At 61.7% G+C, this 24,931-nt stretch overlaps 4 protein-coding genes across 7 annotated transcripts; 3 read left to right on the top strand and 1 right to left on the bottom strand.

The window, feature by feature from the left end:
* Positions 1 to 194: 194 nt before the first annotated feature.
* TCN2 (transcobalamin 2) lies at positions 195 to 3,775 on the bottom strand. The gene is made up of 10 exons (XM_057411079.1): positions 3,591 to 3,775; positions 2,865 to 3,051; positions 2,725 to 2,781; positions 2,009 to 2,151; positions 1,775 to 1,936; positions 1,519 to 1,694; positions 902 to 1,076; positions 615 to 807; positions 385 to 506; positions 195 to 298 (listed from the first exon to the last, which is right to left on the bottom strand). Exons 1-10 carry the CDS (start codon positions 3,673 to 3,675, stop codon positions 237 to 239), a joined length of 1,362 nt encoding a protein of 453 aa, XP_057267062.1. The 5' UTR covers positions 3,676 to 3,775; the 3' UTR covers positions 195 to 236.
* A 198-nt stretch (positions 3,776 to 3,973) lies between these two features.
* PES1 (pescadillo ribosomal biogenesis factor 1) lies at positions 3,974 to 13,650 on the top strand. Its single transcript, XM_057410650.1, has 15 exons — positions 3,974 to 4,014; positions 6,527 to 7,369; positions 7,569 to 7,722; positions 7,807 to 7,916; positions 9,427 to 9,598; positions 9,841 to 9,930; positions 11,050 to 11,166; positions 11,275 to 11,352; positions 11,694 to 11,783; positions 11,970 to 12,100; positions 12,211 to 12,336; positions 12,425 to 12,609; positions 12,713 to 12,846; positions 13,010 to 13,177; positions 13,447 to 13,650. Exons 1-15 carry the CDS (start codon positions 3,974 to 3,976, stop codon positions 13,531 to 13,533), a joined length of 2,526 nt encoding a protein of 841 aa, XP_057266633.1. The 3' UTR covers positions 13,534 to 13,650.
* A 3,496-nt stretch (positions 13,651 to 17,146) lies between these two features.
* On the top strand, positions 17,147 to 24,139 carry GAL3ST1 (galactose-3-O-sulfotransferase 1). 4 transcript variants are annotated; one of them, XM_057410497.1, is made up of 4 exons: positions 17,147 to 17,270; positions 17,663 to 17,883; positions 21,523 to 21,656; positions 22,868 to 24,139. In XM_057410497.1, the coding sequence occupies exons 3-4, from the start codon at positions 21,532 to 21,534 to the stop codon at positions 24,018 to 24,020; spliced, it is 1,278 nt and encodes a 425-aa protein (XP_057266480.1). In that variant the 5' UTR covers positions 17,147 to 17,270; positions 17,663 to 17,883; positions 21,523 to 21,531; the 3' UTR covers positions 24,021 to 24,139. The 4 variants fall into 4 exon arrangements, with proteins under 4 accessions (XP_057266480.1, XP_057266490.1, XP_057266475.1 ...); XM_057410507.1 differs by lacking the exon at positions 17,663 to 17,883 and having other exon boundaries at positions 17,177 to 17,270; XM_057410492.1 differs by lacking the exon at positions 17,147 to 17,270 and having other exon boundaries at positions 17,552 to 17,883.
* On the top strand, positions 19,549 to 21,526 carry LOC130599853 (putative per-hexamer repeat protein 4). Its single transcript, XM_057410637.1, has 3 exons — positions 19,549 to 19,608; positions 20,246 to 20,304; positions 21,523 to 21,526. Exons 1-3 carry the CDS (start codon positions 19,549 to 19,551, stop codon positions 21,524 to 21,526), a joined length of 123 nt encoding a protein of 40 aa, XP_057266620.1.
* Positions 24,140 to 24,931: the final 792 nt, after the last annotated feature.

Raw genomic sequence — 24,931 nt, 5'->3', positions numbered from 1 at the left:
ACCCCAAATACTGCCTCCAGCAGCTGCTGCCCCATCCACTCACAGAGCTGCTGCTCTGGGTGCTTCCATCCCACCATGCACAAAGGACACAGGGCATCGTGTGTCCCCCCTCCTCTCCCTTCTCCCCCCCCCCAGGGCAGATCTGGGGTGCTGGCACCCAGGCGCAGGAAAGCAGGAGGCAGGAGATAGCAGGGTCTGTGCCTGGGCAGGCAGTTCATTGCCATCACCCCTATCCTCTACCACTCGGTGAGGCGCAGGATGAGGGTCTCCCCATCGCAGGGTCTGTAGTCACCAATACCTGTGGAGAGAGGGACAGCCCCGGGTGGGAAAGTGGCCGTGGGGACAGCCAGGAACCCCCTGCCTCCCGTGGGTTCCGTCACTCACCCATCTGCAGGCTGGTGCTGGGCGCAGTGAGGAGCTGCCAGTAGGTGCGCTTCTGCTGCTGCGCCTCCAGCCCCAGCACCCCGCTCAGGTAGGGGCCCTGGGGGGTGTCCCGGGTGTCAAACCTGGCCGGGGGCAGATGAGGGTGAGGGTCCAGCCCCAGCACTGCCGGGTGGATGAGCCCGCGGATGGGTGCACAGGGCACGGCCACGCTGGGTGTGAGGGTCACATACGTGAAGTCGGGGGGTCCCTGCTCAGTGGCCGCCCTAAGCACATCCAGGAGGGTGGCACCGGCGGGTACAAGCACCGGGTGGTCGTAGAGCCAGCGCTCGGGACACGGTGGCAGAGGACACTCCACCACCAGCCGCACCGTCTTGTTCCCCGGCAGCTCCGACAGCGGCTCGGGGCTGATGGGCGTCAGTGTGTCTGCGAGAAGCCATCACGGTGCTGATGGGCACCAGGCCACCACCGCAGTGCCAGCGGTGCCCGTGCCCCCCCCCCAGCTGTCCCCAGCTCCTACCCAGCTCCTCCTCGCAGCGCATGGAGGAGATGTCCAGGTAGGAGCGGCCGTAGAGCACCGGCAGCACCTGTGCCAGCGTGGCGGCGGTGCTGAAGGCGTCCACGTGCTGCAGTAGCGCAGCCATGGCCTGGCCGTATGGAGCCTGCGCCTCGCACGAGTTGGTGGCGATGAAGACCTGGAGCCAGAGGGAAGAAGGGGATGGGGCAGCGTCCCGAGGAGGGAGGCGGCTCAGAGCACTGGGCTGTGGGCACCACAGTGAGCTGAGCACTGCCTCTGCCCCAGTACCCACATCTGCACCCATACCCCTGCTTATAGAGCCACAGGATCACAGAGTGAAAGGGAAAGGCTGGAAAGGATCCTAAAACTCACTCAGTCCCAACCCCCTGCCATGGTCATGGGGAACTTCTCATCACCCAACACCCCTTCTCCTCAGGGCTGCTCCATCCCATTTCCACCCCGCCTTTGTGCTGGGGATTGCCCTGACTCAGAGGCATGACATTGCACTTGGCCTTCTTGAACCTCATGATGTTCACACTGTGTCTATGCTCACTCCCATGTCTACACCCATGTCCCAAACCCATAACCCATGCTGGTGTCCCCCCACACTGGACACCCACCTGCATGGCCCAGGGGGTGCTGTAGACGTTGCCGAAGAAGCCATCCTCGCCCTGTGCCTCCACCATCCTCTTCCTCGCCTCGTGCACCGCTCCCCGCAGCTCCGCTGCCAGCGTGGACCCCACCAGCCGCTCCTGCTCCAGGCAGGTGAAGGCCATTGCCACCACTGCCTCTGTGTCTGTGGGGACAGGGCGTCACCACGCAGCCACACACCCACCCTCGGTGCCACCACCCCACCGATCCCCAGGGACCCTTTACCTACGGCACTGCCGGCACTGTACCCGAACTTGGCGTGCTGCTCAGCGGCCAGGAGCCGGCGGATCACCTCCTCCCGCACCCGCTTGTGGTGCACGCACAGCGCCAGCACACCCAGGCCGTACTGGTAGTAACTGGTGATGGGGTGGCCGTGCCGCCGGGAGCCTGGGGACAAGGGCTTGTGTCACTGTGGCCAGGTGGGTGCTCGCTGTGGTCATGCCATGGGGCTGCTCTCACCTGCCCAGTCCTCCTCCAGGTAATACTTGAGCCACGTCACCAGTGAGCGCAGCAGCTTGTGCTCCAGAGGGGAACACGTGGCCCTCAGCCCCAGCAGGTACAGCGCCAGCCGCCCCGTCTCCAGCCACTCCGCATCAGTGCTCCTGCAAACACCCCGTCACCCCCCGCAGCACACCGGTACCCATCACCCCTGCAGCACACCGGTACTCATCACCCCTGCAGCACACCGGTACTCATCACCCCTGCAGCACACCGGTACTCATCACCCCTGCAGCACACCGGTACCCATCACCCTGCAGCACACCGGTACCCATCACCCCTGCAGCACACCGGTACCCATCACCCCTGCAGCACACCGGTACTCATCACCCCTGCAGCACATCGGTACCCATCACCCCTGCAGCACACCGGTACCCATCACCCCTGCAGCACACTGGTACCCATCACCCCCCCTGCACACCGGTACCCATCAGCCCCCCTGCAGCACACCAGTACCCATCATCCCCCCTGCAGCACACCAGCACCCATCATCCCCACTGCAGCACACCAGTACCCATCACTCCCCCTGCAGCACACCGGTACCCATCACCCTTGCAGCACACCGGCACCCAGCACCCCCACTGCAGCACACCGATACCCGTCACCCCCCCCCACTGCAGTGGTGCTCATCACCCTGCCAGCAGAGGGGACTGTCCCTGTGTGGAACACACACGTACGTGCTGTGCTCGGTGTCTGCAGCATGGTGCCGGGGATCTCCAGCTGCCTGCAGGCTCCTGCAGGGACTCGGTGTCAGCGGAAGGCCAGGGGACACCCCGCAGTGACGCAGGGGACACGCGGGGTGCCCCACAGGACCTACCGGCCGTAGCGGTGCTGGAAGGCATCCTGCAGCCGCTCCAGGTACTGCTGCTCCCGGCGCAGGTCGTGCTCCCCGGCCAGGCGAAGCGCCAGGTACACGCTGGGGTCAGGGTCCCGCTCAGGATCCGCAGCCAGCGCCAGCAGCCGGGAGCTCAGAGCCCTCAGCACGGCCGCATGCCCCGGGGCTTCTACCGGCCCCAGCAGGGAGCAGAGGGTGAGGGGGGCAGGAATGCCCCGGGGCACCTGCAGCACCCAGCACCGGTGGTGTGGGGCTGTGGTGGTGATGGAGACCCAGCACCCAAATGCTGCTGTGTGACCCTGCCCTCTGCAACCCCCCTTCAGGTCCCCAGAGCTCAAGTCTCTGCCCCGAAATGGGAAATAAACAACATAAATGACACGAAGCAGGAGTGTGGAGAGCCCAAGGCAACCCACGGGGCTGGCGGGGGGCTGGCAGGGCTGCCCTGTCCCCAGGGACATGGGTGGTTGGGGGCTGCAGGCGCTGGGAGGAAGGGGGCACAGGAATAAAGCTTAACCCCAGCGAGTACTTCATAGAGCTCAGCCCTGGGCAAGCCATCACCAGAGCGGTTTCACCCGGCCAGCATCTGCCCCAGAGCCAGGGCACGGGGCTGGAGCACAGGATGGGGCTCGTGTCACTGCTCCTCAGGGACCCGCTCAGCAGGGGGGAGCCCCCGGGGGTGCTGCGGGGTGTGCCCGTGGCCATACTCACCGCAGAGCCGGGCGGGCAGGACCGCAGCCTGCAGCAGCATCAGGAGCAGCCACATGCTGCAGCGGGACGGTGGGTGCTGTGCCATGGCTCAGCACAGCGCGACGGGGTGAGCTGGGACAGAGCCGGGGACAGGGAGGTGTCACAAGAGGCTGTTTCCGCACACTGGAGCCGAGTCAGCAGGAACAGGGAAGAACTTCGGCTGGAGGTGAAGAGAAGGGAAATGAAGCCCGACCCCCGCGGGGCAGAGATAAGGAATTCCCGGCCCCCTTTCCCTCCCAGCTCCCTGACCCAGCGCAGCCCGGGGTGTCCCTGCCCTGAGCCGGGGCAGCGAGACCTGAACCCCTGCCTGGGTCAGAGCCACCGGCCAAAGTCAGCAACAAGAGATGGGGCTGGGAATCCCGTGCTCCCGCGCCCTCCGGGAGCTGTAACTCGCTGTCCGCATGGAACCGCAAACAAGGATTAACCAGCCCAGCACGGCAGCGGGTGCGGGGGGCTGAGCCCCACCAGGCAAACCCTGCCGTGGGGTCCCAGGGTGCTGCTGGGGACCCCCAGGCTCAGGGCAGGTGCTGGGCTGTGGGGACTGGCTCCTGTGCCCCACAGAACCCCTGCACTCGGTGGGGGCTGAGGACGTGGCTCCTGGCCTCTACAGGACACAGTGGGGAACCCAGGGAGCGCCCATGGGTGTCCCACTAGTGACAGGGGCAGGAGGGGACCCATGTCCCAGGGGCAGCTGCTCTCTGGAGGGCGGTGGGGAGGGATGAGGGTGCAGGAGGGCGCATGGCACCAACAGCACCCAGAGGCACCAGGGGCGGGTGAAGCACCCAGAGCGGCTGCAACCTGCAGTGGGGACAAGAGCAGCTCCAGGGACCCACCAGGGTCAGGTCCAAGCCCTCATTACCCATAGCCCCACACGGCACCACACAAACCAGGAGAGAATCAGCCTGGGTTGGGCTGAAAGGGCCTCAAATCTCTTCCAGCTCCATGCCCAACCCCCGGGAAGGGACACCTGACACTGGGCAAACATCAAACTGCTTCAACAGCCGTCACCCTGAGAGCGTCCCGTCCCGGTGGATGTTCAGGGGATGCTCAGGTGCCACCAGCACGGCAGCACTGGGCCAGGAGAACACCCCCAGGAAAGCAGAGGCAGCAGAACCTCAACTCCTCCCTACCATCAACCCCTGTCACCTTGGAATTGTTCCTTTTCCCCATTTTTGGACTGGTGGTTTGGTTTGTTTCAAGGCAAACAGCTCATTCCAGTGCAAACAGTGGGGCTGAGGAGCCCCCTCTGTGCTCAGTGCTGTTGGTTATAACCCCTCAGTGCTGGGAGCTGTTGGTTATAACTCCTCAGTGCTGGGAGCTGTTGGTTATAACCCCTCAGTGCTCAGTGCTGTCGGTTATAACCCCTCAGTGCTCAGTGCTGTCGGTTATAACCCCTCAGTGCTCAGAGCTGTCGGTTATAACCCCTCAGTGCTCAGTGCTGTCGGTTATAACCCCTCAGTGCTCAGTGCTGTCAGTTATAACCCCTCAGTGCTCAGGGCTGTCGGTTATAACCCCTCAGTGCTCAGTGCTGTCGGTTATAACCCCTCAGTGCTCAGTGCTGTCGGTTATAACCCCTCAGTGCTCAGTGCTGTCGGTTATAACCCCTCAGTGCTCAGTGCTGTCGGTTATAACCCCTCAGTGCTCAGTGCTGTCGGTTATAACCCCTCAGTGCTCAGTGCTGTTGGTTATAACCCCTCAGTGCTGGGAGCTGTTGGTTATAACCCCTCAGTGCTCAGTGCTGTCGGTTATAACCCCTCAGTGCTCAGTGCTGTCGGTTATAACCCCTCAGTGCTCAGTGCTGTCGGTTATAACCCCTCAGTGCTTATAACCCCTCAGTGCTCAGCTGTCGGTTATAACCCCTCAGTGCTCAGTGCTGTCGGTTATAACCCCTCAGTGCTCAGTGCTGTCGGTTATAACCCCTCAGTGCTCAGTGCTGTCGGTTATAACCCCTCAGTGCTCAGGGCTGTCGGTTATAACCCCTCAGTGCTCAGTGCTGTCGGTTATAACCCCTCAGTGCTCAGTGCTGTCGGTTATAACCCCTCAGTGCTGGGAGCTGTCGGTTATAACCCCTCAGTGCTCAGTGCTGTCGGTTATAACCCCTCAGTGCTCAGTGCTGTCGGTTATAACCCCTCAGTGCTCAGGGCTGTCGGTTATAACCCCTCAGTGCTCAGTGCTGTCGGTTATAACCCCTCAGTGCTCAGGGCTGTCGGTTATAACCCCTCAGTGCTCAGTGCTGTCGGTTATAACCCCTCAGTGCTCAGTGCTGTCGGTTATAACCCCTCAGTGCTCAGTGCTGTCGGTTATAACCCCTCAGTGCTCAGTGCTGTCGGTTATAACCCCTCAGTGCTCAGTGCTGTCGGTTATAACCCCTCAGTGCTCAGGAGCTGTCGGTTATAACCCCTCAGTGCTCAGTGCTCAGTGCTGTCGGTTATAACCCCTCAGTGCTCAGGGCTGTCGGTTATAACCCCTCAGTGCTCAGGGCTGTCGGTTATAACCCCTCAGTGCTCAGTGCTGTCGGTTATAACCCCTCAGTGCTCAGTGCTGTCGGTTATAACCCCTCAGTGCTCAGTGCTGTCGGTTATAACCCCTCAGTGCTCAGTGCTGTCGGTTATAACCCCTCAGTGCTCAGTGCTGTCGGTTATAACCCCTCAGTGCTCAGTGCTGTCGGTTATAACCCCTCAGTGCTCAGTGCTGTCGGTTATAACCCCTCAGTGCTCAGTGCTGTCGGTTATAACCCCTCAGTGCTCAGTGCTGTCGGTTATAACCCCTCAGTGCTCAGTGCTGTCAGTGCTCAGTGCTGTCGGTTATAACCCCTCAGTGCTCAGTGCTGTCGGTTATAACCCCTCAGTGCTCAGTGCTGTCGGTTATAACACCTTTACCCGTCCCGTGTCACCCAGCGCTAACCCCGGGAGCGGCGCACACCAACCCAAACCTCAGCTCGTGACCCCGAGGCCCGGAGCCCCTGCGGGCACTCACCCCCGGCGCGGGGACCTGCGCCCCCCGCCACCACGAGTGGGTCCCGCCGGGCCCGGCCTCCCCCGAGCCACGGGGACTCCGGAGCCGAGGCCGCCCCGCGGGAGCCGCCGCTGCAGCGCGGCCCCGGGACGGGGCCTACCCGGGAGCCAGCGCGCGGGCGCCCCGCACACCCCGGGAGCACGCGGCGTGCCCGGCCATGGGAGGGGCGCGCTGGAGCCCCCCTTCCCCCGCACCGGAGCTCCCCTGCCCCGGCACCCCGGTACCCGGCTGTGTCCGTACCGTGCCCATCACCCCCCGGTACCCGGCTGTGTCCGTACCGTGCCCATCACCCCCCCCGGTACCCGGCTGTGTCCGTACCGTGCCCATCCCCCCCGGTACCCGGCTGTGTCCGTACCGTGCCCATCACCCCCCGGTACCCGGCTGTGTCCGTACCGTGCCCATCCCCCCCGGTACCCGGCTGTGTCCGTACCGTGTCCGTCCCCCCGCTACACTCCCGTGTCCTACCGTGTCCGTTCCCCCTTCCCCATCTCCCCCTGTACCTTCCCGTTCCCCCCCTCACCCCATCCGGTGCCGGGTCTCCCCCTCTTCTCGCCGTGCCTACTGGCTCTATTCCGCCCCGCCGGTTCCCGCTCCCCATCCCGGTGGCCGGGCTCCCTGTACCGACCCCCCCTCGTCTCTCCACAGTACGAGCGCGGGGCCGCCACCAACTACATCACCCGCAACCGGGCGCGGAAGAAGCTGCAGCTGAGCCTGCCCGACTTCAGGTGCGCCCAGCATCCCACCGGGACCCCCGCAGGAGATGGGGCCTGTGGCGGGGTGTCCCTATGGGCCCTCCCCATGGGGAGCCGGGTTTTGTGTCCCGCATATCCCGGAGTCTCAGGGTGTTGTGGTTTTGGGTGTCCAAGGGGCGGCAGCACCATTGGGTGCTCCTGCCCCACGTCTCACCCTTATCGCCGCCCCCAGGCGCCTCTGCATCCTGAAGGGCATCTACCCCCACGAGCCCAAGCACAAGAAGAAGGTGAACAAAGGCTCCACGGCTCCCAGGACCTTCTACCTCCTCAAGGACATCAAATTCCTCCTCCACGAGCCCATCGTCAACAAGTTCCGGGAGTACAAGGTGATTTCCCATCAGGAGCCCCTCAGGGGCCCTGGGGGCTCGGCCTCTCCCGCAGCCCCCCCCAGCATTCCCGCTGTCCCGCAGGTGTTCGTGCGGAAGCTCCGGAAGGCGTACGGCAAGAGCGAGTGGAGCACCGTAGACCGGCTGAAGGAGAACAAGCCCACCTACAAGCTTGACCACATTGTGAAGGAGAGGTGGGTGCGCTGCATGCCCTGCCCTGGCAGAGCTGTCCTCTGGGCAGGAGCTTGCCCTGGGGATGTGGAGCCTTCGCTGTGTCCGTCCCTCATTGGGGATCCATCTCCTGTGTGTATCTGAAGGGGGGGTGATGGAAACTGGTGTTTCTGGGCTGGAGGAGAAGGGCAGGGTGTGCTGCAAGCTGGTTGTAGCAATGCATGAGTGAGCAGGGAGTGCCTGGTCATCCCAGATGGATCTGGGATCTCCAGGAAGATGCTCAGAGCTCTCCTCCTCTCCCTGGGCACTGCTTTCCTCAGAGGGAGGGCTGATGGACGGTGACTCTTGGTGACTTGATGGGTTTGGTGGCAGTGGGAGAGGAGAAAACCAAAGCAGGGAAGGAACCTCATTGTCTCTTCATTGTCCCAGTGGTGCCCGGGACCTCATTGTGCTGGTGCAGATTGAGGAAAGGGAAATGGCACCAAGGGGCAAGCCCTGCCCCAGCAAGCATAGGATGGGGGATTCTGTGACTGCAGCACTGCTGGAGTGGTGGGACCTCACCATCTGACTGCAGCCTTTGAGTCCTGCAGCTTTCATCTGGCCAAGGAGTGCCCTGTGCTGTTGTGCTGCACCACAGGAGCATTGGTCCTGGTGGGTGCAGGCTGGGATTCAGTGTCACAGGTTGGTCTGTGTTGGAAGGGACCTTAAAGCTCCTCCAGCTCCAACCCTTGCCATGGGCAGGGACACCTTCCACTAGAGCAGCTTGCTCCAAGCCCCTGTGTCCAACCTGGCCTTGAACACTGCCAGGGATGGGGCAGCCACAGCTTCTCTGGGCACCCTGTGCCAGCGCCTCAGCACCCTCACAGGGAAGAGCTTCTGCCTAAGAGCTCATCTCAGTCTCCCCTCTGGCAGGTTAAAGCCATTCCCCTTGGCCTGTCCCTACATCCCTTGTCCCAAGCCCCTCTCCAGCTTTCCTGCAGCCCCTTTAGGCACTGGAGCTGCTCTCAGGTCTCCCCTTCAGGAGCCTTCTCTTCTCCAGGCTGACCCAGCCCAGCTCTCTCAGCCTGGCTCCAGAGCAGAGCTGCTCCAGCCCTCACAGCAGCTCCGTGGCCTCCTCTGGCCTCACTCCAACAGCTCCACATCCCTCTTGTGCTGCTGCCCCAGAGCTGGATCAGGGCTGCAGGAGGGGTCTTCCCAGAGCACCGCAGAGGGGCAGGATCCCCTCCCTGAGCTGCTGCTCACACTCTGGGGATCAATCCAGCACATGTGCCTGTGGGTGCTCTAAAACCTGTTGACACCACACGGTAACTGGGCTGTTGCTCTCCTGGCTCCCTGGAGAGCCCCGAGTCCCAGGAGCTGGTGTCCCCAGTGCCCAGCAGGGGCACCCCATCGCTGTGGGTCACCAGTTCGGTGGGATGTGCAGGAGACTGATGCTCTTTGGTTCCTGTCCCCTTGTCCTGCATGGTCTCCACGAGCCCCAGCAGCTCCTGGTGGACGTGGCTGTGTGTGATTCCTCCTCCTGCCCGGGCACAGGTATCCAACCTTTGTGGATGCACTGCGGGACCTGGACGATGCTCTCTCCATGTGCTTCCTGTTCTCCACCTTCCCGCGCACGGGCAAGTGCCACGTCCAGACCATCCAGCTCTGCCGGCGCCTGGCTGTGGAGTTTCTCAACTACGTGATCGCCTCCCGCTCCCTGCGCAAGGTGGGTGCTGCGGGAGGGGGGCCGAGACCCCCTGCCCTGGGGGATTGTGGTGGTGGTGATGAGCTTGTGCCCCTGGGTGGCACTGGACCCACTGTGCTGGTGCTTCAGCCTGGGAATGGGTGCTGCTGGGCTGCCTGATGCTCCCCTGGTGACCCCACTGACAAGGGAAGTGTTAACGAGAACGGGACAAGGGAGCACCCATGGTCTTCCTTCCCCTGAGCCTTCCCTCCATTCCCTGCCAGGTCTTCCTCTCCATCAAGGGCATCTACTACCAGGCCGAGGTGCTGGGACAGCCCATCACATGGATCACCCCTTACACCTTTGCCCATGATGTGAGTACCGGGGGGAACGCGGCAGGATCTCCTCAGGACCCGCGCTGCTGCTGCCCCACTGCTGCCTTTGCTGGGATGGGGAAGGGTTAGAATAGAATCACAGTCTGGCTTGGTGGGGATCCCCAAAGCTCATCTAATCCAGCCGCCTGCAGTAAGCAAGGGACATCATCAACTAGACCAGGTCGCTTAGTACCACATCCAGTCTGGCCTGGAACGTCTCCAGGAATGAGGCATCCACCATCAGTCTGGGCAACCTGTGCCAGTGTTTCACTGCCCTCATGGTGAAAAATGCCTTCCTCATGTCCAGCCTGAATCTCCTCTTTCAGTTCAAACCCATCACCCCTTCATCAGACACAACAGGCGCTGCTAAAGTCCCTCCCAAGGACAGCTGAGGGACCATCCTGTGGCTCTCATGCTGTGGAACCCATAAAGGGCCTTAGGTGATCAGGTGGGGCCCAGCCCTCCAGGCTGACTGTCCCCGTGTCCCCATGCCTGGCTGTACCAGCCTCCCCGGTTCCTTGTCTTCTCTTTTTAATTACCAAATATGCCTTAATCAGCAATTAAAGATTAACCTGAGGAATGAGGCTTGTACCACTTAGTGAGGAGCCGAGTCAGACTCATCGCTGTGCTGCACCTTGCCAAGATCATATCACAGAGTCATCCCAGCCTGGTTTGAGTTAGAAGGGACCTTAAAGCACCTCCAGCTCCAACCGCTGCCATGGGCAGGGACCCCTTCCACCGGAGCAGCTTGCTCCAAGCCCCTGTGTCCAACCTGGCCTTGAACACTGCCAGGGATGGGGCAGCCACAGCTTCTCTGGGCACCCTGTGCCAGCGCCTCAGCACCCTCACAGGGAAGAGCTTCTGCCTAAGAGCTCATCTCCATCTCCCCTCTGTCAGTTTAGAACCATTCCCCCTTGCCAGGCAGGACCCTCTCATTTCACCCCTGGGTTTGGCACAGTTGGGTTGAGGCTTCCCAGTTTTTTGTCTGGCCCCTGCTGAGGTTCACCCCTCCAGCTCAGCCTGCAGCATCTCCTTGGCCAGCCCATGTCCTGCCCAGGCAGCATTAGTTCTGTATCCCTGGAGTCTGTCCCCGTGTCCTCACCCTCGCTGTGCCCGCAGCACCCCACGGACGTGGATTACCGGGTGATGGCCACCTTCACCGAGTTCTACACCACGCTCCTGGGCTTCGTCAACTTCCGCCTCTACCAGTCCCTCAACCTGATCTACCCACCCAAGGTGAGGCACCGGCTGCTCCCGGCTTTGGGGCTGTGCTGGAATGTCAGGGGGTGTTTGGGGTCTCTGGGATTTGGGAGCTGCTTTCCCACATCCTGTTTCTCCCCCCAGATCGATGGCCAGGCTGATGCTGAGCTGAAGCCTGCAGAGGGCACGGAATACGCCATGGATTCGGAGAGCTACCTGGAGGTGAGGGACACTGCTGTCACCGTGCTCCACGGGAGGATCCTGTGTGGTCTTGGTGTCCTGACCCCACACCTCCTCCTGCTGTGAGGCACTCGGTGTGTAGGGACTGAGGAGCAGAGCCAGACCCTTCCGTGGGAGGAGCCTGGTCTCAAACTCCTTGTTGGACAAGGGAGGAGCAGTGCTTGGTGTCCGTTCTGCGTGGTGGGGGACTTGGGGTGGGACAGGACATGGAGGAGCCTGAATATCTCTCCAGTCTTGGAGAAGCTCCTTCCTCCATGAGGCTGCCCCTTTTCCCATCCCAAAGCCTGTCTGGGCCTGACCCTTCTCATTGCCTCCCGCTGCAGAAGCTGTCAGCTCTGAGCTCCAGCCTGGCCCGGGTGGTGGCACCAACCCACGAGGAGGAGGTGGAGCTGGATGAGTTCCCAGTGGAGGGGGTAAGAGCCTGGTGGTGGGGCTCAGCCCTGGCCTTGGGGGATCCTGTCTAGGGTAGGTTTTGTGCCCGGGCAGGGGCTGGTGTGGTGCTGGGAGGTACTGGGAGCCCAATGGGGCTGGCACCCTGCAGAGAGGGGCTTGGCAGGGGCTGGTCTTGGGGAGGAAGCTGAATACTTTGCCCTGAGCAGGAGACTGCGGAGCAGATGGATGCGAGGAAGAAGGAGCAGGAGGCCCTGGAGAAGCACAAGAAGCTCTTTGAGGGTCTGCGCTTCTTCCTCAACAGGGAGGTGCCTCGGGAGCCGCTGGCCTTTGTCATCCGGTATGTGCTGTGCCTCGGTGCTGCCCCTCCATCAGGGCTTGGGGGCGATCTACCTGACCTCCTGCAGGCCCCCCCCACCTGCCTCACCCCTCGGTGGCCTTTGCTGGCAGGTGCTTTGGTGGCCAAGTCTCCTGGGACAAGTCCTTGTGCATCGGGGCCACCTATGGTGTGAGCGACCCATCCATCACCCACCAGATCGTGGACCGGCCCCAGGTGCAGCAGCAGGTTGTTGGCAGGTTGGTGAGGCACGAGGCCTGTCCCAGACCTGTCCCACGCTCCCCTCTAGCCCATGAGCTCCAGAGCCTGAGTCCCTCTGCCCCACAGGTACTACCTGCAGCCTCAATGGGTCTTCGACTCGGTTAATGCCAAGCTGTGCCTCCCTGTGGCCGACTACTTCCCGGGGGTGCTGCTGCCCCCCCACCTCTCGCCCTTCGTGACGGAGCAGGAGGGAGACTACATCCCTCCTGAGAAGCTGAAGCTGCTGGCGATGCAGAGGGGAGAGGAGCCAGGTGATGCCAGGCTCTGGGATCAGGAGCTGGGGAGTTGAGCAGGGCTGGACCTGCTCTGGAGCCAGTGCCTGCTCTGCCGTTGGTGACAGTGCTCTGTCTGTAGATGAAGAGAGTGAGGAGGAAGAAGAGGAGGAAGAGGAGGACAACAACGAGGAGGAGGAGGAGGAAGATGAGTCTGAAAAGGAAGAGGAGATGAAATTAAAGAAGCTGGAAGAGCAGAAGACTCAGAGCAACAAGGTACAGAGCTGGCACTGCTGTGGCTGTGCTGCTCCTGCAGCCACCGCACTGCTGGGGCCTGGACCCCTGTCCCTGCTCAGGACCTGCTGCCTGCTGGGGAGGGTACTCCGTGTGTCCCTGGGGAGGGTGCTGGGTTCCGGGTGCTGAGCTCTGGCTCCTGCAGGCGCTGCCGGTGACGGTGACGGCCGGGAAGCTGCAGTTGGAGGACAAGCAGCGCCTGGAGCAGGAGCAGCAGAGCGAGGAGAAGCGCCTGGCCATCATGATGATGAAGAAGAGGGAGAAATACCTCTACAAGAAGATCATGTTTGGCAAGAAGAGGAAAGTCCGAGAGGTAGGAGCATAGCGCTGTTGTGGGCCCAGCACCTTTGACTCTTCCCAGATGGGCTCGTGGTGGTGGATCCCTAAAGCCAGGTGTGCCCCACATTGTGCCGGCTCTGGGCTGCTCCTGCTTTCCTGTAGCTGGTGAGGGCAGTGACCCGGGTGCCTGCAGCACATGGGTCCATCTCCCCACGCACAGCCGGGGGTTGGTGGGACTGGGGCAGAGCTGCCCTTGGTGACTGCAGATGGCTCTGACTCTGCCTCTCGGGGGGTTCTCCACAGGCGAACAAACTCGCTGCGAAGAGGAAAGCCCACGATGCTGCTGTCAAGGAGGAGAAGAAGAAAAGCAAGAAGGCACGGCGAGCCTGACGGGGCTGTGCCCTATGGACACCCTTGTCCTTGAACCCTCAGCTCTGATGCTGGGACAGGAATGCAAAACGAAACCATTTCCCCTCTGTAAATAAACCTCCTGCTGTGCCTTTCCCAGTGCTCTCCCGCACCGGTGCTGCTCATCCTGCCTTGGACCATGGCATCAGGGTCACCAGCCCCTCACGCTGGTGCCACCTCTGCTTCCTGACCCCCAGGGCGGTGAGTGAGGAGGAGGAGGCTCTTGCAGGTCCCTTTGTGATTGTTCCTTTTGGACTGGCACAGCCCTGGGTGGAGGAGCAGCCCCACGGTGGAGCAGGAGCTGCCGGGCACTGCCCAGCACAGAGCACCCCGGCTTTGGTGGAGAGGAGCCCATCCCGGAGCCACCCTCTTGGCTTTCTATGTGTCATTAGAGCAGGTGACACTTGCCCAGGGCTGTTTCCTCCCTCCTGGCTGCGGTGGGACCGCACCGTATGCCGTGTTCTGCCCAGTGCGCGTGTGGGGCTGGAGGAGGCTCCTCACCCTGCGTGGGGCTGAAGAGACGGCGCCTGGGCCCTGCTCCAGGTGCCACAACCCCTGGGCACCGTGGCTGTGACCTTGCCCCTTGTCACCATTTGCCCATCCACGCTCCCAGCAGCAGGTTTGGGAAGGGTCTGCTCGACCCTGGCTGCGTGCTCAGCTCCATGGGGAGCACCAGGCTGGAAAGCAGCTCTGTAGGGAAGGGCCTGGAGCTTGCCATGAGCAGCCACCGTGCCTGGGGGGCATGAGGAGGACTGGAGGAGGTCGGGGAGGCCATCCTGCCCCTCGGGACCGGTGAGGCCGCTCGTGGAGCTGTGTCCAGCGAGGGACGTGGTGCCTGGGGACGATGCAGCGTGTCCGGCTGGGGCAGCGCCTGCAAGGGTGGGCTGGAGGAGAGGGTGCTCAGCGGGATCCCAGCAATGGGTGTGAAGGGCTGAGGGGAGCGCGTGGAGGTGGAGCCGGGTTCTTGTCTCTGGTACCCAGTGCCAGGGTGAAGGCTCTGCAGGTGCCCAGGAAGCGCCGTGGCCATGGCTGGGGGGGCACTGAGGAGACGCCATGGCCAGGGCCTGCCACAGGGTGCCCCCAGAAGCTGTGGCTGCCCCATCCCTGGCCGTGCTCAAGGTCAGGTTGGACACAGGGGCTTGGAGCAAGCTGCTCCAGTGGAAGGGGTCCCTGCAGAGCGCACTGGGGGTGGTCGGCAGCCCCCATCAGCAGCATTGTCCCCCCCTTTTCCCCTACATCCATGTTCCCCCCCCATTCCCACCCTGGGGCCTGCTCACAGGCTGAGGCCTGCTCATGGCTGCCTGGGCCAGAGGAGCTGGGTAATGCCTGGAGCGGGGCAGCCCCCATGGGGCAGGTTCCTCCTTCCCTGGCCCCTGCGCGGGGTGGGAACGGGGGATCCCGAGGTGCTGGGGGGGCCCCTGTGGCCTCGGTGAGCTGGGTCGTGGTGGCTGAGGGCTTTACGTGGCGGCCATGGCGGGGGCTCCACGGACCCCCTGTGCTGGGCAGTGCCGGGGCTGCCTCATCCCGCAGGAATTCTGTGGGGCCGGCTCGGTGCTCCCGGGGGGCACGGACGTGGCCATGGACGCACCGCGGCCCCCGCAGCAGCGCAGAGGCCGTTGGCCTGCCCTCCCCTTCCGTCCCTGTTCTCCGTCCTTGGGCTTTCACCGGGACCTTCTTCTTTTTTCCTTTGTTTTTAATTTTTCCTTTCAATTTTTTTTTCTCTCTTTTTTTAATTTTCTTTTTCACCTTTTCTCTTTTTTCTTTTTCCTTTTTATTCTTTCCTTTTTCTTTCTTTCATCTTTTTTCCTTTTTCCTTTTCTCTTTTTCCTTTTCTTTTTCCTTTTTTATTTTCCCTTTACTCTGTTTCCTTTTTAATTTTTCTTTTTTGCATTTTCCTTTTTTTATTATTTCTTTTCTCCTCCTCCCCCCCCCCCCCATCCCCCCAGACTTGGGAGCATTTTGCTGTGTATATTTTTCCCCTTGTTTTTCCCCTTCCCTTGATTTCACCTCTTGGAAAAGGTGGGGGGGGGGTACCACATGGGGAAGCTCTTGGGAAGCTGCACCTGGAGCCAGGCTTCCACCATGGGCCAGGAGACCTTGAGTGCAGCTTCCCAGCCACACTGGAGCCTTGGGCACTGCAGCACTGCAGCACCCACAGCACCCACATCGCAGCACCCAGAGGCGTGGTGCTGGGCTCAGGGTGCTGGGCCGGGCCGGCAGAGGCCACGGACCAGTCGCACCACCTGGGCAGGCACCGGTTCCCATTTTCCCACCCTGATGACACCTTCTCCCTGTGACAGCTCTGTGTAACACCGCGCCTGGACAGCCCGTGTCCGCCAGGACCAAGCCCCGGGACCTCGGTGCTGCTGCCCTTGCCAGCGCCCGGCTCCTCACCGCATCCCTCGGGATCCCCGCTCCGGCCCCGCTTCCCAGCGTGAGCGGGGGGATTCGCTCTGCTTTCGCCCAGGTGGGCTGGGGACATGGGTGAGGGCTCCTGGGGGTGGGCTACACCCCATGGGGTGTCACAGCTCCTGGCTCATCTACACCACACCTGAGCTCGCCAGCTTCCCTTCATCAAGCTGCCACATCCTGCGGTCCTTTTCCGGGTGGGAATTCTTTGCGGCAGCATTCCCAAAACAAAGGGGGACCCTGGAATGGAGACGTGCCCTGTGGAGAGGCTGTGGGGTGGTTTCTTGCCCCCACGCCGCTGTTTCCAGGTGAGGGGATGGAAAGGGCCGGAAGAGCCAGGGCTGATATTTAATCTGGTGTCGTGGCCTGTGACAGATGGGCCTGGGAGGAGAAATCCCTGGCATGATCCCAGCCAGGGCTGGATGCAACTGGAAATGCATCAAACAAAGGCTGGCGGGGGCCATGAGCTCGGAAACACTTGGGACAAGCCTCCTGTCGCTGTCCCACAGCAGCCTCTGCTCCAGCAGGGCACATCCTGGCGTTGCCTGTGCTCACTTGGGCCCCTGCTCTCTCCCCTGCACAGAGGTGCCCTTTCCCCTCTGCTGTCAGATGCCTCCTGCACGGCCAGGGGGGTGTCCCAGGGCAGCAGGGCCATGCCCGCTCCTGCAGGGTGGTGGCAGCTCCTTGTCCCTTGTCTTGCCATGACAAGGGACATTCTGGCTCTTCCCATGCCCCAGCAGGGCTGGGGCTACCTGGGGATTGCACAGGTTGACACCGGGGTGGAACCGGTCCTGCCGAGGCAGGGCAGGATGTGACCACTGTCTGCGATGGGGCAAGAGCTGTCGTGGGGCTCAGCAAACCCAAACCCCTCCATCCGGGTGACGCAGGTGAGGACCAGGAGTGGGAAGCACTGAGGACAGGTCTGGGAGCACAACGGCCCCTTTCTTGCCCCACTGTGGGGTGATGCAGCCCATGGGGCTGTGTCTTCAGCAGCTGAGTGGGCAGCAGCACCGCTGAGCCCCCCACAGGTGGGTTTTAGGTGCCCCCAAAACGCCAGGCAGCGCAGTGGGAGCAGCACTGTGGATAAGGCTGGTGGCAGCACGGTGGCTCCACCGTTATCGCGCAGGTTGGGTTCGGGGAGCAGAAATATTGCTGCCACGAAGGCCATAAAAGCTCTTTAGATAGGGCGGGCGCGGGGAGGGAGGGCAAGGAGCCTGCGGGAGGGAGGATGAAGAGGAGCTGGCGCAGTGCTGGCTGGCCACCCCGGGGCGGCAGGGACGGGGCTGCGGGGCCGAGCCCCGCACCTCCAGGTGAGCTGTGGCGGTGGGAGCTGACAGCAGCCATGGGACACGGCAAGAGGCGAGGAGCCGGGTGCCACCGCCGAGGGACAGCCATTGTCCCCCCCCGTCCGGCGGCACCCCGGCTGCCAGCGCAGGGCCATGCCGGGCTGGGTGCTGCCGGTGACAATGTCCCCGTTGAGGCCCGTGGCGCAGATGGAGACAAACGTGGCCGTTGTTCTGCTCGGCAGCGGCTCAATGCCTCCTCTGTGCCGCGGCGGTGGGTGGGGAGCCGGAGGCTCGGGGTGGCCGCGGGCACCCAGGGGCTGGCCCGGCCGTGCCGGGGGAGCCGGGCAGTGCCCGGCCGCAGCCCCGCGTCCCTCCCGCAGCGCCCCTCATCGCTGCCTCTTGTCCCCCTTCCCCAGGCCAGTGACACGGGGCCGGGCCCCCGGACATGCCGTAAGCGCTGTGGTTAGTGGGGAGGCTTCGGATCAGCCAGCGTTTGCGGGGAGCTGCCGGGAAGAGCTTATTCCATGTCGGAGCAGCATCGGCACCCTCGCCCCGTGCCACCCGCTCCCCCTGCGCCCCGGCCAGCCCAGGAGAGGAGAGGGAGGGCTCACAGAGAGCAGCTGAAGCAGAGGAAAAGGTGATGCCTGGGGGGCAGATCTGTGGGGCAGGGTGTGCGGGGGCTGTGGGCATGGATGTTTGTACCCATGAGGGGTGTGCAAGGGGGGTAGGAAGCATTGTGTCTGCATAAAGTTGGGATTGTGGGATAAGGACCGTTTCCATGGGCTTGTAGGGCTAGAGGAGCAAGGGGCAGGTGGATGTGGACAGCAGCTATAGTGGTTGGATGTAAAGGAGATGGCACCTATAGGGAAAACCCCAAAGAAGGCTCCAGGATGTCCTCAAGGACCAGAGGAGTTGCTGGGACATGGGGATGGAGCTGCTGAGCCGCGTGGCCTCTGCTGTGCTGGGGTGACCTGCGGGGAAATGGCCGGTGCTGCCGTGTCCTCTGACTGGGAATTTCAAGCAGGCAGCTGGGAGCTGGCGCTGCAGCTGCCCGGCACTAATGGCAGCCCCAGGAGAGCGCCTCGGTCACCACGTTTCTCTCAGCAAGCTATTAATAATTAAGCCACTCATTGAAGGCAAAGTCAATAGAGGAGCTGGGTTGGGAACTGTTTGCCAGAGCCACCCCAGGGAGCCAGCCAGGGTGGAGCTCCATCCTCCTGGCATCCCAGTGTGCGGGGATGGGGTTCCGTGCTGCTCCAGGGGGATAGGGGGACCCCCACGGGGCTGGAGCCTGGAGCAGGGCTCATGGAGCTGGTTTGCTTCCACGGGGTCAGTGCTGCTGCGCTGACAAGGACAACCAGCGGGATGCAGCTTCACTCCGGTGCCGGTGGGAGTTCCCACCGGCACTGCCTGGCTCCCACCAGCACCTTTTTCCACTGTGGGCAAGATCAAACTCTGGCTGCTCCCGGGTATGTGAGACCCTCAGGTCCTCACACCCGGGCTGGGGTAAGGGTCAGGGCCACCCGCTCCCATGTGGTTCTGCTGAACACCCACTGTGTCCCATCTGTGCCGTGCTGCGTCTGCCACCGGCTCCACACACCGGGCAGGATGAGGCTGGATGCAGGCAGCGCTGCCTGACCCGCGTCCCCGCTGCAGCGCAGCTCTTGGGTGAGTTTTTGGGGTGCCCCCACGCCGCCGGTGCCCCCCGCTGCCGCGCCGGGTGCCAGGACGAGCTGTGCCCCGCGCCCGGCCGCAGCCTGGGCTCCGGTTGCACTTTCCATTCATTATTCATCGAGCTGGAAATCTCAGCACCCGAGGCGCCGGGGGGGCAGGGGGAGCAGCCGCCCGGGCTCCGCGTGTCCCAGCAGCATTCCCAGCACCAGGTAACCCGCCTGCTTGGGGGGCAGCGGGGATAAACCGAGGGGGCTTTGCTGCATCGGGGGGGAGGAAAGAGCCGGGGCTGGGGAGATGCTGCTGCCGCTCAGCCGGAGAATCGTGGAACGGTTGGGGTTGGGATGGACGTTGAACCTCAGCCAGCTCCGAGGCCATGGAAGGAACGGGGCTGCGGGGTTTGCCCCAGCTCGGGGGGTGCTCCCGGGCTTCGGTAGCAGCCCCGGTGCCGCGGTCACGGTGGCTCGTCCCCGTGTCCTGCCGCAGAGGACACCCTGCAGCAATGCGGCCGCGGGAGAGCGGAGCTGCCCGAGCCCCCCCCCGCCGCCGTGTCCCCTGCGGTGCCGGGGGGCGATAGAGGTGGGCACGGGGCTCTGTGCATGTGTGCCTGTGCGTGCATGGGTGTGCATGTATGGGGGTGTGGGTGTGCATGTGGGTGTGCATGTATGTGTGTGTGTGCATGTGTGTGTGTGTGCATGTATGTGTGTGTGTGTGTGCATGTGTGTGTGTGTGCATGTGTGTGTGTGTGTGCGTGTGCATGGGTGTGCATGTATGGGGGTGTGGGTGTGCATGTGTGTGTGTGTGCATGTATGTGTGTGTGTGTGCATGTGTGTGTGTGTGCATGTATGTGTGCATGTGGGTGTGCATGTGGGTGTGCATGTATGTGTGTGTGTGCATGTGTGTGTGTGTGTGCATGTATGTGTGTGTGTGTGCATGTGTGTGTGTGCATGTGTGTGTGTACGTGTGCATGGGTGTGCATGTATGGGGGTGTGGGTGTGCATGTATGTGTGTGTGTGCATGTATGTGTGTGTGCGTGTGCATGGGTGTGCATGTATGGGGGTGTGGGTGTGCATGTATGTGTGTGTGCATGTATGTGTGTGTGCGTGTGCATGGGTGTGCATGTATGGGGGTGTGGGTGTGCATGTATGTGTGCATGTGGGTGTGCATGTGGGTGTGCATGTGTGTGTGTGCATGTGTGTGTGCATGTATGTGTGTGTGTGCGTGCATGTATGTGTGTGTGTGCATGTGTGTGTGTGCATGTATGTGTGTGTGCGCGTGTGCATGGGTGTGCATGTATGGGGGTGTGGGTGTGCATGTATGTGTGTGTGTGCATGTATGTGTGTGTGTGCGTGTGCATATGTGTGCATGTATGTGTGTCTGTGCATGGGTGTGCATGTATCGGTGTGTGGGTGGGTGCATGTGTATGTGTGCATAGGTGTGCATATGTGTGTGTGCGCATAGGTGTGCATGTATGTGTGTGTGTGTGCGCATGTGTGGGTGTGCATAGGTGTGCATGTATGTGTGGGGGGGTGTGTGCATGTATGTGGGTGTGTGTGTGTGCATGTGGGTGTGTGCATAGGTGTGCATGTATGTGTGTGTGTGTGTGTGCATGTGGGTGTGTGTGTGCGTAGGTGTGCATGTATGGGTGTGTGTGCATGTGTGGGTGTGTGCATGGGTGTGCATGTATGTGTGGGTGTGTGCATGGGTGTGCATGTATGTGTGTGTGTGTCCCTGGGGGTGTGTGTGTGCATGGGTTTGAATGTATGGGTGCATGTGCATGTATGTGTGTCCTTGTGTGTGCATGGGTGTGCATGTATGGGTGTGTGTGCATGTATGGGTGTGCATGGGTGTGCAAGCATAAGGGTGTCTGTATGCTTAGGGGGCATTCACGAATGCATACATGGGTGCACGTGTGTCTGCATGCATGTGGATGCATGAACACACACAGATACATATACCTGTGTGTGCACGCACAATATGTGCCTGTCTCCCCCACATGCACATATGTGCATGGGTGTTTGTGTGCATGTGCCCTCTGGCTGTGTGCATGCCCTGCTGCATGCACATGTGTGTAATGTGCAATAGTTCAGGGAGGTGACATCCTGCCCCGGGTCCCCCTTGTCCCACCTGGAGCCACCCAAGGCTGAACATTGCCCTCAGTGTTGCCGGAGGTGCCAGGACCTCCCTCCTGCCTGTGCTGGGTGCACAGAGCAGCATCCACCCATGAGCTGATGGAGCTCCTGCTGCAGCTGGAGGTTTCCTTGGGAAAAGGGATCCCGGTGCCCTTGGAAAGCTCCTGCCCATGTCCGTGGTGTTCCAGTGCTCTCATTCTGCCCCATGGCAACTCCTTCCTTCCCCTGGTTCTAGCCCAGTCCGCTGGGTTTTGTCCAGGTGGGCAAAGGTTGCTCAGGTTGGGCAGAGCTGCTGCTCCTTGGCCATGAAGCAGTTGTGCCAGCAGTGGGGACACGCCTGGTGCTGCCTCACCTCAATCTTGGCAGTGCCAGTGCCAAAAACCGCAGTGAGATGCTTCCCAGGGCATGTGAGTTGAGCCCTCTCTGTCCCAGCTTCCCCATCTCCCAGTGCTAACAGCTCTCCTCTCCTGCAGGTGACCAGGATGCTGCACCATGGGAAGCACTGGAGGTCCATGTGCAAGGGGCTCGTCCTGGGGACCCTCCTGACGAGCTTCATGCTGCTGCTTTACTCCTACGCCGTCCCTCCACTCCAAGTCAGCATGGCAGAGTGAGTGCCCTGGCAGCATGGCCACCCTGTTTCATACCCAACCAGAGCTTTCCAGCCCTGGAAAGCTTGGGAAAATCCTGGGGCTTTCCAGGCTCTGATGGCTTCACACCAAGACATCCCCTCCCTACAACCTCGTGCTGGTGTCTGCGCCCCATGAGTTGGTGAAAGGGAACCCCAGCTCCCCGGGGGGCAGGATGGAGATGTGTGTATCCATACACACACCCTGGGTGATGGTGGGACGAGGAGGTGCAGGAGCCCCCGCCCGACCCCAGCTTTGCGTCCCCTGGGAGAAGGAAAAGCATCGCAGGGACATTCCCCAGCAGTCAGGAGCAGCAGGCAGAGGGGAGCAGTTACTTGGGTGCTTTCATCGAGGGCTTGTCCTTAGGAGTTACCAGAGGGCTGCCACATGTACACTGTCATGCAGAGCAATGGGCATGGAGAGGTTCAAAGCTCTCTGCTGCTCAGCTCCTGGCACTGAGTTTATCTCTAAGCTTATCCCCAGGATCCGCCTGTGGGTGTTGCATGAGCTGCTGCCCATGCTGCCCAACGGGTTCGTTATCAGGGATCAGCTTTGCACCTTCATTAACAGTGTCCAGAGTCACTCACAGAGGGCTCTGGTCCCTGCCCCAGGCAGCTCGGGTAACACACATGGTGTTCCCAGTGCTTGTCTGTGGAGCTGGGCATGGGGATTATTCCCCTCTTCACTGGGATGCTGGATCCTCCACAGCTCCTACGGGGGGGGGGGGGGCAGCTTCCCAGCTTCCAGACCTCACAAGAATGTTAACAGCTCCTGTCCATGCAGTTATGGCCATGGAGAGCTTGTCTTGATGCACATCTCAACATCACCAGGGCCACCACAGCCATGCCCTTGGGGAAGGATGGGGACCCCTCTGCTCAGGCTGTGCTGATGCTGGTGGAGTCTGACCCCCACAGCAGCACATGCTCAGTGACTGGGGTTGTCCAGGGCCGCGTGAGCTTGGTTTGGTGGCTCAGGGGCTCTGGGGACGGTGCGGGGTACAGGGGGCTCTGCCCAAACCCAATCTCCTCTGCACTGGGGATTCTAATGGGTACTGGGGATGAGCACCCATCCCCAGGCTGAGCACCCTTCCCCGGTCCAGCTCCTCCAGGAAGGAACACGGCTGAGCCTCAGTGGTGGCTGAGCCACGTTGACCCAACTGCCCCCTCACTTCGTCCCATTTCCTCCCCACCAGGATCCCCATCTCCTCCTCCTGCTCCTCCTCCGCAGCCCCCGGCAAGGCTCCGGCCGTGGCGGCCAACGGCACGGGCAGCGCGTCGGGCCAGAGCTGCGTGCCCAAGGTGAACATCATGTTCATGAAGACGCACAAGACGGCCAGCAGCACCATCCTCAACATCCTCTTCCGCTTTGGTGAGAAGCACCGCCTCAAGTTCGCCTTCCCCAACGGCCGCAACGACTTCTACTACCCCGCGTTCTTCGAGCGCAGCCAAGTGCAGCGCTACCGGCCCGGTGCCTGCTTCAACATCATCTGCAACCACATGCGCTTCCACTACGAGGAGGTGCGCAAGCTCCTGCCGGCTGACACCACGTTCGTGACGGTGCTGCGGGACCCTGCCTACCTCTTCGAGTCCTCCTTCCACTACTTCGGGCGCATCATTCCCCTCACCTGGAAGCTCAGCGGGGACGACAAGCTGGCGGAGTTCCTCCGGGACCCTTGGCACTACTATGACCCCAACGGGTTCAATGCTCACTACCTCCAAAACCTCCTCTTCTTCGACTTGGGCTACGACAACAACATGAACGCCAACAGCCCGCTGGTGGAGGAACACATCCAGGAGATAGATCAGCGCTTCCACCTTGTCATGTTGCTCGAGTACTTCGATGAGTCGCTGGTGCTGCTGAAGGAGCTGCTGTGCTGGCAGCTGGAGGATGTCCTCTACTTCAAGCTCAATGCCCGGAAGGGCTCCACTGTGTCCCGGCTGACACCTGAGCTCTACGAGAAGGCCACCTCCTGGAACCTCATCGACACCAAGCTCTACCGCTATTTTAATGCCACCTTCTGGCGTAAAGTGGAGGCCTACGGGAGGGAGCGGATGGCCAAGGACGTGGCTGAGCTGCAGCGAGAGAATGAGAAAATGAAGAGCATCTGCATCGATGGGGGACACCCTGTGGATGCCAGTGCCATCCAGGAGTCCTCCATGCAACCCTGGCAGCCCCTGGGGGAGAAGTCCATCCTGGGCTACAACTTGAAGAAGAAGATCAACAAGAAGCACCGGAAGCTGTGCCGCAAGATGCTGACGCCCGAAATCCAGTACCTGACCGACCTGGGGGTCAACCTCTGGATCACCAAGCTATGGAGCCGTGTGAGGGACTTCCTCAAGTGGTAGGGGGTGGCGGGGGTCCCGCTCTCCCCCTGAAGGAACCAGGTGCTTTCCTTTTTCTTACTCATGGTGTCTGTTGGTTGGACATGAGCAGAACCCACTGGAGGCCCCGGCGCAGGGGGATGGTCAGGGGTACCCTGCACCAGCTTCCTGCAGAGCCCCAGCTTGGGCACCCACCAGAACCTCTCCCTCAGCCTCCGAGAGCATCAAGGACTGGGGGCTTGGGGTGTTTTTTTTCCCAGGAGGATCCACTTCTTCCTTCTCCATGGAAAGGCTGGAGGAGGTGTTCATGAAGGACATGTTCTGGTGGGAGCAGCACTTCCATCACCATGCAGCTGGAGGCAGCACGGGCAGGATGTCCTCCTTGTCCGGGGTGGGCAGAGCTGCCACCCAGGAACCCAAACCTCAAGGGGCTCCTCAAATCACTCCATTTCCCTTGAGCTCCTGGAGCTGCTGCACCCCTCCAGAGGTTCTGGCCTGTGGGGTGATGAGTGCAGCACGTTCTCAGCCTACCTGTAGCCATGGTCCACGTTGGGCTGTGACCTGGAGCCACTTAGAGAATGGAAAACCCACCCCAAAAGCCCATTTATCAGTGGGCTCATGGTCCCCACAGTGAACAGCATCCACACAGCAGGTCCCCTTCCAGCCCCACATTGCCCTGGTTAGAGGGCCCTGTGGCCCAGTCCCTACATGGGACATCCCAGAAGGCCACAGGGTCCAGTGAGAACTGGTGTGGGAAGGAGATGGGGAACGGGGTCTGGTGGCCACTGTCCCAGTGATGCCCCTGGTGGCACCTGTGGCTGAGGCTCCCCAGCAGCAAAGGGCCCCCAGCCCGTGTTCTGCTCCCTTTGGGAAGACCATAAATAAAGAAGCCCATCTACTTTTGTAAGATAATGGTGTTTTGAGCAGTTTTTAAC

This window comes from Pezoporus wallicus, unplaced genomic scaffold, assembly GCF_028554395.1.
Source record: "Pezoporus wallicus isolate ANWC-B61680 ecotype Strahan unplaced genomic scaffold, APGP_CSIRO_Pwel_v1 contig_8226, whole genome shotgun sequence".
NCBI classification, from domain to species: Eukaryota; Metazoa; Chordata; class Aves; order Psittaciformes; family Psittacidae; genus Pezoporus; species Pezoporus wallicus.
This window is presented reverse-complemented; position numbering and strand designations above follow the sequence as displayed.

Bases quoted from the DNA above. Each gene is read 5' to 3' on its own strand.
- PES1 (XM_057410650.1), top strand. From the start codon at position 3,974: ATGGGGCTGGGAATCCCGTGCTCCCGCGCCCTCCGGGAGCT. The intron at 9,599-9,840 runs GTGGGTGCTGCG...ATTCCCTGCCAG, and splicing joins CCTCCCGCTCCCTGCGCAAG to GTCTTCCTCTCCATCAAGGG. The intron at 9,931-11,049 runs GTGAGTACCGGG...CTGTGCCCGCAG, and splicing joins CTTACACCTTTGCCCATGAT to CACCCCACGGACGTGGATTA.
- TCN2 (XM_057411079.1), bottom strand. From the start codon at position 3,675: ATGGCACAGCACCCACCGTCCCGCTGCAGCATGTGGCTGCTCCTGATG. The intron at 1,937-2,008 runs GTGAGAGCAGCC...CCTTGTCCCCAG, and splicing joins CCTGGAGGAGGACTGGGCAG to GCTCCCGGCGGCACGGCCAC. The intron at 1,695-1,774 runs GTAAAGGGTCCC...CTGTCCCCACAG, and splicing joins CAGTGCCGGCAGTGCCGTAG to ACACAGAGGCAGTGGTGGCA.
- GAL3ST1 (XM_057410497.1), top strand. From the start codon at position 21,532: ATGCTGCACCATGGGAAGCACTGGAGGTCCATGTGCAAGGGGCTCGTC. The intron at 21,657-22,867 runs GTGAGTGCCCTG...CCTCCCCACCAG, and splicing joins CTCCAAGTCAGCATGGCAGA to GATCCCCATCTCCTCCTCCT.
- LOC130599853 (XM_057410637.1), top strand. From the start codon at position 19,549: ATGGGGGTGTGGGTGTGCATGTGGGTGTGCATGTATGTGTGTGTGTGC. The intron at 19,609-20,245 runs GTGCATGTATGT...TATGTGTGTGTG, and splicing joins GTGTGTGCATGTGTGTGTGT to TGCATGTATGTGTGTGTGTG.